General features: G+C 41.8%; 1 protein-coding gene across 26 annotated transcripts in view; it reads right to left on the reverse strand.

The window, feature by feature from the left end:
- Window positions 1-16,446, reverse strand: part of PPFIA1 (PTPRF interacting protein alpha 1) — a 119,541-nt gene that overhangs the window by 11,712 nt on the left and 91,383 nt on the right. For 14 of the 26 annotated variants that reach the window (XR_012422917.1, XR_012422918.1, XR_012422916.1 and 11 more), the window contains 2 exons: window positions 302-477; window positions 118-215 (listed from right to left, as the gene is read on the reverse strand). Coding sequence is in view for 23 of the 26 variants with exons in the window: in XM_065527820.2 (XP_065383892.1) it covers window positions 118-215; window positions 302-477 (274 nt within the window). In the remaining 3 variants the exon portion in view is untranslated. Of the gene's footprint in view, window positions 1-117; window positions 216-301; window positions 478-12,648; window positions 12,676-13,171; window positions 13,235-16,446 lie in introns of all 26 variants that reach the window. The other 12 variants (XM_074012942.1, XM_015434323.4, XM_074012937.1 and 9 more) reach the window with 2 other exon arrangements.

Here is a 16,446-nt window from a genome sequence, read left to right on the forward strand (position 1 = left end):
AGTTTTCTCCACTTAAATTTAGCCTTTCTTGATTTTTTGGAAAACAGGAAGTCACTGAGGCTGCAAACACACCAGCAAGTAGGAGTGAACTAAATCAATTAAATGTCATGTACTAGCCTTTTATTTCACTCTGACTTTCTTCTCTTTTTCTTTCCAGTTCTTTCCGGTCATAATTTAACCTTCTCAGGCACATAATTCCACACTGGAAACTGTTTCTATTTGGAAGAAAAGAGAGATGATTTAGAGATGGTAACAGTGAAAAATCTTAGCCAATTAGTAAGAACTATCTCCATTAAGTTACCTGTGAAAACTGTCGACCATTTTCAGCTGCCCTCGCAGGTCTTTCTTGGTCAAGTGGTCTAGCATCCTGGCGTCTACAAGGCACTCCATGAAGTAGCTACGGTACTGGGGTAGGCCCAGGCTGGGGAGCCACTCGTTGCCGATCCACTCATGGTTCATGTCCCCATAGGCGAGTGTCTGCTTTTCATAAATGAAAAAGGTCAGTTCTGGAGGAAGTCTCAAAAGCAGTTTAAATCATTTTTAAATTGAATTTTTAATCTATTACCTATATTCTCAAAGGCTAAACTAGTGATAATTTTATAACTGCAAAACAATTTGATCTCTTCTTCTCACCTTTTAAATTTGTTAGTAAAATTTTTATACAACAGGAATCGTAACATTAAAAATATATGATTCATTGTGATAAATTTAACTTTTTAATCAAACTACAAAAAAAACTGTACCTGGCTACAAATTTCCTCTCTGAAATAGTTTTTAATATAATAATATGACAACAAAGATTGATCACGACTCATGAACAAGTTTGAAGGCTGAATTAAACACTGCTCCCTAAAATTATCTCTGGTTGGTTTACATTTTAACACTTTGTTTTCCTAAACAAAAAATCTATTTCAAAATCAGTAAAAGTAAGTTAAAATATAGTTTTAGAGAAGAGATAAAGCAACAACCAATAGGACTGAATGGGGAAACACACAAATCCACAATTACAGTTGAAAAAATTCAACACTTCTTTCTCATAGCAATTGATGAAAAGAGCAAAAAAAGAAAAAACTAAGAATATAGAAAACCTAAACTAACAACCCTTAACCAACCTGACCTGACATTTTGTAGAACACACCACCCAACAACAGAATATAGAACACTCCACCCAATAACAGAATGTAGAACACGGCGCCCAACAACAGAATATAGAATGTGCCACCCAAACAACAGAATACAGAACACATCACCCAACAACAGAATACAGAACACGCCACCCAAAAAGAGAATACAGAACACACCATCGAACAACAGAATATAGAACATCCACCCAACAGCGGAATATAGAACACTCCACCCAACAAGAGAATATAGAACATGGCACCCAACAACAGAAGATAGAACATGCCACCCAACAACAGAAGATAGAACACGCCACCCAACAACAGAATATAGAACACGTCACCTAACAAAAGAACACAGAACACTCCATCCGACAACAGAATATAGAACACGCCACCCAACAACAGAATATAGAACAATCCACCCAACAACAGAATAGAGAACAATCCACCCAACAACAGAATACAGAACACGCCACCCAACAACCAAATATAGAACAATCAACAAGAGAATATAGAACAATCCATCCAATAACAGAATATAGAACATGCCACCCAACAACCGAATATAGAAAACGCCACCCAACAACAGAATATAGAACAATCTACCCAACAACAGAATATAGAACAATACACCCAACAGAATATAGAACACAGCACCCAACAACAGAATATAGAACACGCCACCCAACAACTGAATATAGACACGCCACCCAACAACAGAATACAGAACACGCCACCCAACAACTGAATATAGAACACGCCACCCAACAACAGAATATAGAACACGCCACCCAACAACAGAATATAGAACACGCCACCCAACAACAGAATATAGAACACGCCACCCAACAACAGAATATAGAACAATCCATCCAACAACAGAATATAGAACAATCCACCCAACAACAGAATATAGAACAATCCACCCAACAACAGAATATAGAACACACCACCCAACAACCGAATATAGAACACGCCACCCAACAACTGAATATAGAACACGCCACCCAACAACAGAATATAGAACAATCCAGCAACAGAATATAGAACAATCCACCCAATAACAGAATATAGAACACAGCACCCAACAACAGAGTATAGAACACACCACCCAACAACAGAATATAGAACACGCCACCCAACAACCGAATATAGCACAATCCACCCAACAACAGAATACAGAACAATCCACCCAACAACAGAATATAGAACAATTCACCCACCAACAGAATATAGAACAATCCCCCCAATAAGGGGAGATATAACACACCAACAACGGAATATAGAACACTCTAACAACAACAGAATATAGAACATGCCACCTACCAACAGAATATAGAACAATACACCCAACAACAGAATATAGAACATGCCATCCAACAACAGAATGTAGAACATGCCACGAAACAACAGGATATAGAATGCGCCACCCAACAATAGAAGATAGAATCCTCCACCCAACAACAGAAGATAAAACGCTCCACCCAATAACAGAACACAGAACGCTCCACTCAACAGAAGACAGAACCTGCCACCCAAAAACAGAATATAGACCACTCCACCAACAATAGAACACGCCACCCAATAGAATATAGAACAATCCACCCAACAACAGAAGATAGAACACGCCAACCAACAACAGAATATAGAACAATCCACCCAACAGAAGATAGAACATCCCACCCAACAACAGAATATAGAACACACCACCCAACAACAGAATATAGAACACTCCACCAACAAAAGAATATAGAACATGCCACCCAACAGAATATAGAACAATCCACCCAAAAATGGAAGAGAGAACATGCCACCCAACAAAAGAAGACAGAACACTCCATCCAACAACAGAAGACAGAACACGCCACCCAACAACCGAATATAGAACATGCCACCCAACAACAGAATACAGAACACGCCACCCAACAGAATACAGAACAATCCAACCAACAACAGAATATAGAACATGCCACCCAACTACAGAATATAGAACATGCCACCCAACTACAGAATATAGAGCACGTCACCCAGCAACAGAATATAGAACACTACACCAACAACAGAATGTAGAACACGCCACACAACAGAATGTAGAACATGCCACCCGACAACAGAAGATAGAACACTCCATCCAACAACAGAATATAGAACACTCCACCCAACAACAGAACATAGAACACGCCACCCAACAAAGAAAATAGAACATGCCACCCACCAACAAATACAGAACACGCTGCCCACCAACAGAATACAAAACACGCCACCCAGCAACCGAATACAGAACACGCCACCCAACAACAGAATATAGAACACACACCCTAACAACAGAATATAGAACACGCCACCCAACAACAGAATACAGAACGTGCCACCAAAAATAGAATATAGAACATTGATCCAACAACGGAATACAGAACACGCCACCCAACAACGGAATATGCAACACTCCACCCAACAACAGAATACAGAACAATCCACCCAACAACAGAATATGCAACACTCCAACAACAGAATATAGAACACTCCACCAATAACAGAATATAGAACACGCCACTGAACAACAGAATACAGAACAATGCACCCAACAACAGAATACAGAACACCCCAACAACAGAATATAGAACACGCCACCAAACAACAGAATACAGAACAATGCACCCAACAACAGAATATAGAACACGCCACCCAACAACAGAATACAGAACTCGCCACCCAACAACAGAATACAGAACATGCCACCAAAACCAGAATATAGAACATTGACCCAACAACGGAATATGCAACACTCCACCCAACAATGGAATATGCAACACTCCACCCAACAACAGACTATAGAACACTCCACCAACAACAGAATATAGAACAATCCACCCAACAACAGAATATAGAACACGCCACCCAACAACAGAATATAGAACATGCCACAAACAACAGAATATAGAACACGACAACCAACAACAGAAGACAGAACACGCAACCCAACAACAGAAGATAGAACGCTCCACCTAATAACAAAAGATAGAACGCTCCACCGAACAGAAGAAAGAACACGCCACCCAACAAGAGAATATAGAAGAAACCGCCCAACAACAGAATACAGAATGTGACACCCAACAAGAGGATACAGAACACTCCACCCAACACAGAATACAGAACATGCCACCCAACAACAGAATATAGAACATGCCACCCGACAACAGAAGATAGAACACTCCATCCAACAACAGAATATAGAACACTCCACCCAACAACAGAACATAGAACACGCCACCCAACAAAGAAAATAGAACATGCCACCCACCAACAAATACAGAACACGCTGCCCACCAACAGAATACAAAACACGCCACCCAGCAACCGAATACAGAACACGCCACCCAACAACAGAATATAGAACACACAACCTAACAACAGAATATAGAACACGCCACCCAACAACAGAATACAGAACGTGCCACCAAAAATAGAATATAGAACATTGATCCAACAACGGAATACAGAACACGCCACCCAACAACGGAATATGCAACACTCCACCCAACAACAGAATACAGAACAATCCACCCAACAACAGAATATGCAACACTCCACCAACAACAGAATATAGAACACTCCACCAATAACAGAATATAGAACACGCCACTGAACAACAGAATACAGAACAATGCACCCAACAACAGAATACAGAACACCCCAACAACAGAATATAGAACACGCCACCAAACAACAGAATACAGAACAATGCACCCAACAACAGAATATAGAACACGCCACCCAACAACAGAATACAGAACTCGCCACCCAACAACAGAATACAGAACATGCCACCAAAACCAGAATATAGAACATTGACCCAACAACGGAATATGCAACACTCCACCCAACAATGGAATATGCAACACTCCACCCAACAACAGACTATAGAACACTCCACCAACAACAGAATATAGAACAATCCACCCAACAACAGAATATAGAACACGCCACCCAACAACAGAATATAGAACATGCCACAAACAACAGAATATAGAACACGACAACCAACAACAGAAGACAGAACACGCAACCCAACAACAGAAGATAGAACGCTCCACCTAATAACAAAAGATAGAACGCTCCACCGAACAGAAGAAAGAACACGCCACCCAACAAGAGAATATAGAAGAAACCGCCCAACAACAGAATACAGAATGCGACACCCAACAAGAGGATACAGAACACTCCACCCAACACAGAATACAGAACATGCCACCCAACAACAGAATATAGAACATGCCACCCAACAACAGAATATACAACACTCCACCCAACAACAGAATACGGAACACTCCACTCAACAACAGAATACGGAACACACTACCCAGCAACAGAATACAGAACACGCCACCCAACAACAGAATATAGAACATGCTACCCAACAACAAAATATAGAACACGCCACCCAACAACAGAATTTAGAACAATCCACCCAACAGAATATAGAACACACCACCCAGCAACAGAATATAGAACAATCCACCCAACAGGATATACAACAATCCACCCAACAACAAAATATAGAACGCTCCACCCAACAACAGAATATGCAACATTCCACCAAACAACAGCATACAGATCACTCCACCAACAACAGAATATAGAACATGCCACCCAGCAGCAGAATATACCACACACAACCCAACAACAGAATATAGAATGCACCACCCAACATCAGAAGATGGAACGCGTCACCCAACAACAGAATATAGAACACGTCACCCAACAATAGAATACAGAACATGCCACCCAGTAACCGAATATAGAACCGTCCACCCAACAACAGAATATGCAACACTCCACCCAACAACAGAATACAGAACACTCCACCGACAACAGAATATAGAACATGCCACCCAACAGAATATAGAACACACCACCCAACAACAGAAGACAGAACGCGCCACCCAACAACAGAAGACAGAACGCTCCACCCAACAGAAGATAGAATGTACCGCCAAATAACAGAATATACAACACGCCACACAATAGAATATAGGACACGCCGCCCAACAACAGAATATAGAACACGCCACCCAACAAAAGATAGAACACACCACCCAACAACAGAATACAGAACACACCACCAACAACAGAATATAGAACATTCCACCCAACAACAGAATACAGAACAATCCACCAACAACAGAATACAGAACGCTCCACCCAACAACAGAATACAGAACAATCCACCAACAACAGAATACAGAACGCTCCACCCAACAACAGAATACAGAACAATCCACCAACAACAGAATATAGAACACTCCATCCAACAACAGAATACAGAACGCTCCACCCAACAACAGAATACAGAACAATCCACCAACAACAGAATACAGAACGCTCCACCCAACAGAATACAGAACGCTCCACCCAACAACAGAATATAGAACACTCCACCAACAACAGAATATAGAACACGCCACCCAACAACAGAATATACAACACGCCACCCAACAACAGAATATACAACACGCCACCCAACAACAGAATATACAACAATCCACCCAAGAACAGAATATACAACAATCCACCCAACAACAGAATATACAACAATCCACCCAACAACAGAATATAGGACACACCACCCAACAACAGAATATAGAACACGCCACCCGAGAACAGAATACAGAATATGCCACCTGACAACAAAATATAGAACATGCCACCTGACAACAGAATACAGAACACGCCACCCGACAACAGAATATAGAACACGCCACCCAACAACCAAATATCAGACACTCCACTCTACAACAGAATATAGGACACACCATCCAACAACAGAAGATAAAACACTTCACCCAACAGAAGATAGAACACGCCACCCAACAACAGAATATATATTCTTTTACTATCTGTATAGTATATTCTTGCAGACAGACAAATCTCAACATACTTAAAGAGACTGAAATCAAGGTACATTCTCTTGACTTCAACAGAAATTAGAAATCAATAATAAAACGCTATCTAGAACCCCCTACTAAATATTTAAAAATTAGCATACTTCTAAATAATTCACATCAAGAAATTACAAGGGGAAATTGTTCCCTCTGTCACCCAGGCTGGAGTGCAGTGGCGCGATCTCGGATCACTGCAACCTCGCTTCCAGGGTTCAAGTCATTCTCCTGCCTCAGCCTCCCGAGTAGCTGGGCTTACAAAAGCACAAGCCACCACACCCGACTAATTTTTGTATTTTTAGTAGAGATGGGGTTTCGCCATGTTGGCCAGCCAGGCTGGTCTCAAACTCCTGACCTCAAGTGATCCACCACCCACCTCCGCCTCCCAAACTGCTAGGATTACAGGCATGAGCCACTGCGCCCAACCAGAAAATATTTTTAAAGAAACTTTTAAAAAATTCAAAAATTGTGGGAAATGGTTAAAACAATACCTTGAGAGCAAAAATCATGTCAAAGGATTATCAATGCAGAAAGACCTAGAAAATCAATGATCCAAGAGTCTGCTTTTAAAAACTTAAACTAGGCTGGTGCGGTGGCTCACACTTGTAATCCTAGCACTCCAGCAGGCCGAGGCAGGCAGATCACCTTTGGTCAGGAGTTCGAGACCAGCCTCACCAACATAGTGAAATCCCATCTCTACTAAAAATACAAAAATTAGCTGGGCATGGTGGCACGTGCCCGCAGTCCCAGCTACTCGAGAGGCTAAGGCAGGAGAATGGATTGAACCCGGGAGGTGGAGGATGCAGTGAGCCGAGATCATGCCACGGCACTCCAGCCTGGGGGATAGAGCGAGGCTCTGTCTCAAAATAAAAAAAATTAAAACTTAAACTAGAAGAACAAATGAAATCCCCAGCAAGCAGAAGGAAGAAGGTAAAAAAGCAGAAATCAATGAAACAGAAAACAGAAAAATAACAGCAAATAAACTAGTGAAATGAAAATCTAGTACTTCATAAATATTAATCAAATTAACAAACTCTAGCCGGACTACATAAGGCAAAACAGAAGACATAAATCACCACTATCAAGAATGAAAGAGGGGACCAGCCTGGCCAACAGGGCAAAACCTTATCTCTACTAAAAATACAAAAATCAGCCAGGCATGGTGGCACATGCCTGTAATCCCAGCTACTCGGGAGGCTGAGGCATGAAAATTGCTTGAACCGGGAGGCGGAGGTTGCAGTCAGCCAAGATTGAGCCACTGCACTCCAGTGTGGGCAACAGAGCGAGACCCCATCTCAAAAAAAAAAAAAAAAAAAAAGTTAGAGGGCAGCCAGGTATGGTGGCACATGCCGGTAACTTCAGCTACTCAGCAGGCTGAAGCAGAGGATGGCTTGAGCCCAGGTGTCTGAGACCAGCCTGGGCAACACAGTGAGATCTTGTCTCAAAAACAAAAACAGAGTAACAACAAAAAGGGGACATCAATACAGATTCAATTGACATTGAAAGAATAAGGGAATACTGTGGACAATTTTAAGCAACTTAGATGAAATGGACAAATTTCTTTTTTTTTTTTTCTTTGAGACGGAGTCTTGCTCTGTCACCCAGGCTGGAGTGCGGTGGCCGGATCTCTGCTCACTGCAAGCTCCGCCTCCTGGGTTTACGCCATTCTCCTGCCTCAGCCTCCTGAGTAGCTGGGACTACAGGCGCTCGCCACCTTGCCCGGCTAGTTTTTTGTATTTTTTTTAGTAGAGACGGGGTTTCACCGTGTTAGCCAGGATGGTCTCGATCTCCTGACCTCGTGATCCACCCATCTCGGCCTCCCAAAGTGCTGGGATTACAGGCTTGAGCCACCGCGCCCGGCGAAATGGACAAATTTCTTAAAAGATAAACTACCAAAGCTTCTCAGAAACAGGTAACACGTATCTCTATTAGAACCTGAAGTTGTAATCATAAATCTTCTAACACACAAAAAAGAAAATCTCTACCCAAGATAGCTTCACTGAATTCTACCAAACATTTATCAACATAAATAAATAACCAAAATTCTACAAGAAGTGTTCCAAAAAAGTCTGAAACACCTTATCTCATTCTATGAGGCCAGCATTATCCTGAGAGCAAAACCAAAGATGTAACAGAACTATAGATCAATAGCCCTCAGGCAGATCCAAAAATATGTTAACAAAATATTGCCAAGTCAACAATAAGTTAAAACAATAAGATATCATGACAAGTATGGCTTATTATTCTAGAAACATAAGTTGATTCAACATTTGAAATGAAACTCACCATATGAAGAGATTGAAAAAAACCGTATCATCTCAAAAGATGCAGAATAAGCATTTGACAAGATTTGTCATCATTTATGGAACTCCAAGCATTCCAGAAATGTAAGAAAAAAGTGCCTCAACTGGATAAAAGGCATCTACAAAAACCCTACAGCGAACATCATACTTAATGTAAAAGACTGAATGTTCAGCTGGGCATGGCAGCTTTTGCCTATAATCCCAGCACTTTGGGAGGCAGAGGTGGGTGGGTCACTTGAGGTCAGGAGTTTGAGAACAGCCTGGGCAACAGGGTGAAATCCTGTCTCTTAAAAAAAAAAAAAAAAAAAGACTGAATGTGTTTCTCCTAAGACAAGGAACAAACTAAGGATGTCCACTCTCACCACTTCCATTCTACACTGTACTGGAAATCCTAGCCACTGTAATAGGTCAAGAAAGAGAAATAAAAAGTACATAAATTACAAAAGAAATAAAATTGTCTTTATTTGAAGATGATAACATTATCAATGTAGAAAAGGAATCTACAAAATAGCTATCAGAATAAGTGGGTTTAAGCAAAGTTGTAGGATACAAGGCCAATTTATAGAAATGAACTGTATTTCTAAATACTAGCAATGAACTGAAAATTGAAATTTAAAAAGTACCATTTATAGTGGCATCAAAACCTGTAAAATCCTCAGGGATAAATGTAACAGAATGCATGCAAAATGTATACAATAAAAAATAACGAACACATTACATACACGCACACACCGAAGGAAGGTACCCGAGGCACCTGAAGTCTCCAGCTGAGGAAGACTAAGTTATGGCCACGGAATTCTGCAGTTACATTATGGGGTCTTTGTAATGGCTCTCAACTAACACCATGTTGGTCTTGAAACTCTGGCTTCCAGTATCATTTGTTATTTGGTCCAAGCTAGAAGCAATAACTCAAATTCTAACAAAGAATGTTTAAATTCTACTAGAAAAAAAATGCTTCACCACTTTCTCTAAAAAGAAAGAAATATGCCAAACATTTTTGGGTAATCATCAAGCTATCTAACAGTATCACCATGCTTGTTTCACTCTTCTAAACCTTACCCTTACAGGCCTGATATTTATTTATTTATTTATTTAGAGACAGGGTCTTGCTCTGTCACCCAGGCTGGAGTGCAGTGGCATGATCTCGGCTTACTGCAACCTCCAATTTCCCGGCTCAAGCGATTTTCCAGCCTAAGCCCCCCAAACATCTGGGACTACAGTCTCAAGCCACCGATACCTGGCTAATTGTTATATTCTTTGTAGAGACAGGGTTTTCCCATGTTGCCCAGGCTGGTCTTGAACTCCTGGGCTGAAAGTGATCCACCTGCCTTGGCCTCCCAAAGTGCTGGGATTACAGGCGTGAGCCACCCACCACACCTGGCCCAGGCCTGATACGTGTAGCATGGATATCTGGTATTATTTTCTTGCTTGCTGACTATGTATTCTTAAATGGGGAAATTAAACAAAGGAAATGTCTAAATAGAAAACTGCATGGAAGCAGAACCCTACTTATTTCTGTTTCCTCATTTTATGCTCTGCTCAGACTCCTGAAGTGGCCTTTAACATAAACTCCCAGAAGGATCAGGCTCCATCCCAGGGAGACCCACCTCTTCTCCTGGGCTGCGTTAGCAGCCTTCTAGAAAAAAAAAACATACCAGGTGATCTCAGTCAAGAGAACATCCGAACTAGAAGAGACACCCACTGCACAGTGTTTATTCCCATCACTGAAACAGTCACAAGTACAACCCAGTTTTATGAACTCCATAAAATGGGAGCTCCATGATGGGGGGACCACGGGTGTCCTGCTCACAGGACAGCCAGCACTCTTACTATTTGTCAAATGAGGTATACATGGTTTTGAGCACGCCTTGATGCTTTCCTCCTGAGTGTCTAGGGGCAGCTCAAAGTTCTCCCCGGTTTAAGAGCTGGCCACTGTGGACTGCCCTTGGCAGCGGTGGCAGTCCCATCTGGAAGACAGGAAGGAGGAAGGAGGGAAAAGTGATACGAGCTTCCACTAGACTGCATGTCGGCTAGTGCTGGAGTCATCACCACACCTCAGTCTTGTTTGTATTTTCACTGCAAAGAGCAAGCTCAAGCTTATTTAATTTACACTTCATGTCTCTGACTCAGGCAATTTCATACTGAAGTATTAACCAAGTTCTGCTACTTGGTGGAAAATATACTGAAATTTAAGTAATTATGAAATGTACCCTATATAATTCATTTATGGTCATTATTGGTCCTGTAGTTAAACAATGAGGTTATTTATCTGGAGGAGAGGCACAGAATGTTTAAATCAAGAGAGAAAAAAGCCCACAGAGTCACATTATAGCTACTCTATTTGGTTAAAAAAAATAAAAAATAAATAAAGGTGTGGGGACAGTCTAACGGGCTAGAATTTAGGAGCACCAAGAATAGGAAACAGCTGCTTCAATCATCACCTCGTAATCAGGAAAATTATGACTTAAAATCTTTTTGATTCTTTTCAGATATAAAATGATTCTTCTGAAGTCCTCAAATACAGTCCATTCGGGAAAGCCTCTAAAACTGCCTGTCCGTGCCTCATGGCTGCGATGTGCCACTGAGACACACACCCTGACCACAGAAGGCCACTGAGACACACACCCTGACCACAGAAGGCTGGTGGCATCGCACGGAAGGAACCGCTGACATTTCGGCAAGCTATCTGAATGTACAGAATGCAAAACAGTTGGGATAGAGCTTTTGGTGAGTTAAAGAATTGAGCAGCTGAAAATTCAAATGTACAGTATTCGAGAAGAGGCTTAATTCCTTAGGATTCCATTAGTAAGAAAATCTTTAAGTGGACATAGTATTAGGATAGTATTTAGTAAATAAAATCAACACAAAGACACAGAGGAAAAGTCACTACGCCAATTTCTATGTTTGGAAATTTATTAGAACACAATTTCCCCATCAGTATAGCTTGTAATTAACGTTACCCTACCAGGAAATTACATACATAATCTCAGAAGCTGCCTAAGCCACAAGACTTTGTATAAAAGATCATATGTTAAACAAAGCAATCTATATTAATTAAAAATAACTGCCATGGCACCATATGAGAAATGTTCAAAATTGTCCATGAGACGTACTCTTTAATCCTAGGCTTGACCAGTGCTTTCAAATCATTAACAGTCCTGTACTCTGAATAAATTAAGATGCTATAAACATCAAAAAAAGTAGATTACACAAGTTTTCATACTCCAATTGCTTTTTGCTGCTGTACATGTAGTGAAGAATATAGTACAGAAAGACTCCAACCTGAGCCCAGCTTCCCTCCTCATCTTCCTGGGGTTACGCGGTTAGGAATGCAAAAGAACATAACTATTAGTACTGGTGAGCTCGGCAGTGCAGCAAAGCACCTCTGCAGGGGAGATGCAGCTTCACTGAGTGGCAAAGTTCAGACTAGCAAAGCATCATGCAAAACTCATGCAAAACCAACAATTTCACCTTCTCATGCAAGAAGCGGGCTCTCTCCAGGCCAAGCACATCCATGGAAGGAGAAAGGGTCACACAGACACACGGAGGCTCAACTGAGATCTCTCCAAACAGAGAGCTAGGTTAAAGCCATTCTAAAGAGAGAGTCTACCAACTTTAAGTTCCTGGAAAAAACCTAAAGTACAATACAAATTCTACTTACACATTCAACTAATAACTAAAGGAAATACTTATCTGGAACAATTGAATGGAAAATAACATTTTTGTTTCAACAAAAAGGCAAAGAACCCAGACGGTCTTAGTGGAAAATGCGCGGGGGGAGTGCAGGCTGTGGTGCATGACTAACCGTTTGCGGCGTGGCTGCGAGCGTTTCCATCTCTTCGTGTGTTAACCAGACATTTCCTGTGGTCTAAGGTGACCCCAGTGCACCAACCACATCCAGGGCAAGGGAAGCAGTGACAAAGAGGAGAGGGGCACACGCATAAGCCACAGGCACAGAGAAGGGGCCGAGGAGGCAAAGTTCGCTCTTCTCACTTTTCAGTTCAGATGCCCGTACAGAATAACCATTCCCTGTTAACACCGTGTGGTCAACACCACCAGGAGAAGAGCACACGATGCCCAGAGCTTTAGATGCCATGCTTACCCGAGGTATGTGAAATATCAAGAGAAGAAAACACGTTGTGTACTTCTGGAAACTTTGAGTAATTCTCAAGTAACTATTGATTCAATATATTTAAAACAGATTAACAACAAAGAACCCAGCATGAAACTCTTGCTTTGGCCATTGGAGGGCTTTCTGCCGCAGATGCTCCGTGATGGCCTGGAAGGCTGAAGGCAGGCCACAGGCAGAGGGGGTCATGGATGTGCTAAGCAGTGTCGATGGCTCTGTGCAGCCATCAGAACCAGACACGAGACAGACAGTGGCCTGTGTGTCTACTTGACGGAGATTTTTTCCTTACACTTTGACATGGTGTGAAGTTTGCCTTAGGTGAGGTGTTCTCCGTCATTACTGAAGACAGTGGATAAACACGGGAGAAACCACTCAGCACCTTCATTTTCAGCAAGGCCACTCTCATGTAGAACAACCAGAGAAGAGCTCAGACACTGCTCCCGAGGCAGGCCATGGGAAAGGAGCTCTCGGAGCAACAGGGGAGGACAAAGCTTATTGTTCATCACCATAATTTGTTCACTAAGAAGAAAAAAATAAATAAAACAAATAAAACCCCTCAAAACTTGTTTTGTAAGGTAAACTGGGAGCCCTGAATCCAGCGCTGATGTGCTCCTTGGAGAAGTGTGCCTGGGAGCTCTTCATCGCAACAACAATTTGTGTTCTCCTGAGGAGACTAAAAGCAGAGACTGGGAATCCAGCCAGTGTAAAAAGTCTGAACTTTATACATCTGGAGTTGGCCTGCCCTTATCTCCCAATAACCATTCTTGTTTTTATTAACATAGTTCTTCTTTCTCAAGTAGGATAACCCTTCTTAAGGGCTTTCAGGGACTTCCCACATGGACAGAAACTGTATGAGTACAGCTCATGTTGGATGAACATTTGCAGATTTGTGAACTGCTTGAAATCCTGAGCTCCCAGGGTCCTTAGCTCCCCAAACGGAAAATACCTACAGGCCAAACAAATCAAATACAGTAAAACACTGGTTATAAGGCAACCAGTGATCTCATCTTTATTTTTCCCTTTAGTTTTTATTTTAAAAAATTGTTCACAGGGCCGGGCATGGTGGCTCACGCCTGTAATCCCAGCACTTTGGGAGGCCGAGGCGGGCGGATCACAAGGTCAGGAGATCGAGACCACGGTGAAACCCAGTCTCTACTAAAAATACAAAAAATTAGCCGGGCGCGGTGGCTGGCGCCTGTAGTCCCAGCTACTCAGGAGGCTGAGCCAGGAGAATGGCGTGAACCCGGGAGGCGGAGCTTGCAGTGAGCCGAGATCGCGTCACTGCACTCCAGCCTGGGTGACAGAGCAAGACTCCGTCTCAAAAAAAAAAAAAAAAAAAAATTGTTCACAAACTGGAATGATGGGGAAGGGAGGATTAGAATTCTTTAGGGACCTTTTCCAGGCATGGCTGTGCATGCCTGTAGTCACAGCTACTTGGGAGTCTGAGGCAGGAAGATCGCTTGAGTCCAGGAGTTCCAGACCAGCCTAGGCAACACAGTGAGACCCATTCTCTACAAAAAATACAAAAATGCCTTAGGGATCAATTTTGACGGTGGGATAACAAGTATCTCTTACTAGTATGTCAGCTATATTTCAATAGATGCTTCTGGCTGGGCGTGGTGGCTCACACCTGTAACTTCAGCACTCAGGGACGCTGAGGCAGGAGGACTACTTGAGGCCAGGAGTTCGAGACCAGCCTGGTCAACATAGCAAGACCCTGTCTCTAAAAAGTTTTTAGAAAGTAGCTAGGTGTGGTGGTGCACACCAGTAGTCCCAAGTATTTGGGAGGCTGAGGTGGGAGGATCGCTTGAACCCAAGAGGTTGAGGCTGCAGTGAGCTATGACTGAGCCACTACACTCCAGCCTGGGTGACAGAGTAAGACCTTGCCTCTAAAAACTAAAGAACTTAAATACATACATACATACATACATAAATATATAAATAAATGGGTGCTTCTAAGAAGGCGGAAGAGCCAGTCCTCTGAACTAGACACAAAAATTTTACTCAAGATGCTGCTTACACATAGAATGATACAGATGAATTCACAGACATAACATTAAGTGAAAGAAGCCAGACACAAGAGAGTGAATACTACAGGATCTTGTTTATCCTCATAAAGAATGAAACAAACAGAGCAGTCTATGGCGTCAGGAGCCAAGCACTCACCCCTAGGGAAGGGGCAGTGCCTCAAAAGGAGCAGGAGGCCTTCAGAGCCCTGGTCAGATCCCATTTTTCAGTGTAGGCGTGGACCACACAGGGGATGCTGACTTACAAATCATTTAACTGTTCACTCATATGTGTGTTTCTCTATATGTATATTATATTCCAGTAACATTTAAAAACACACTATAATTGGCTTAGCAAATATCTTTATATATAGTACAAATGTTAATTACTCATTCAGTTTGAATCACAAAAACTGAAAAATGAAATTCAAAACAATTATAAAATGTGTCCTTAAATATTAACTTTTTCCTTCAAGAGGCCCTTAGACCGATTCAATTTTGATAAACTCAGCCGGGCGTGGTGGCTCATGCCTGTAATCCCAGCACATTGGAAGGCTGAGGTGGGAGGACTGCTTGAGCCCAGGAGTGTAAGACCAGCCTGGGCAACACAGCGAGACCCCCATCTCTACCAATTTTTTAAGTATTTTCATATTTCATATTTTTCATATTTTCATATTTAAATTTATAATTGCTTTTCTATGTTTAAAAAAGCTCATTTTTTTATAGTATGATGCCATTCTAGCCAATCTTTCATAAAAGCATTTAATGAAGTTTCTTTGACCATCCAATTCCCCCAAAATTAAAAGTCCTAATGTATCTGATGCTAAAATTTTGAATTAGAACTATACTTGATGTGCTGTTAAGGAACTGGAGAAGCAATGTAAACAGGGCAGTGATACCTTCAGAGAGGCATTCCCTGTTTCCAAAGAATGCAGGGCTTATCTC

This window comes from Macaca fascicularis, chromosome 14 (assembly GCF_037993035.2).
Source record: "Macaca fascicularis isolate 582-1 chromosome 14, T2T-MFA8v1.1".
Taxonomy (NCBI): Eukaryota; Metazoa; Chordata; class Mammalia; order Primates; family Cercopithecidae; genus Macaca; species Macaca fascicularis.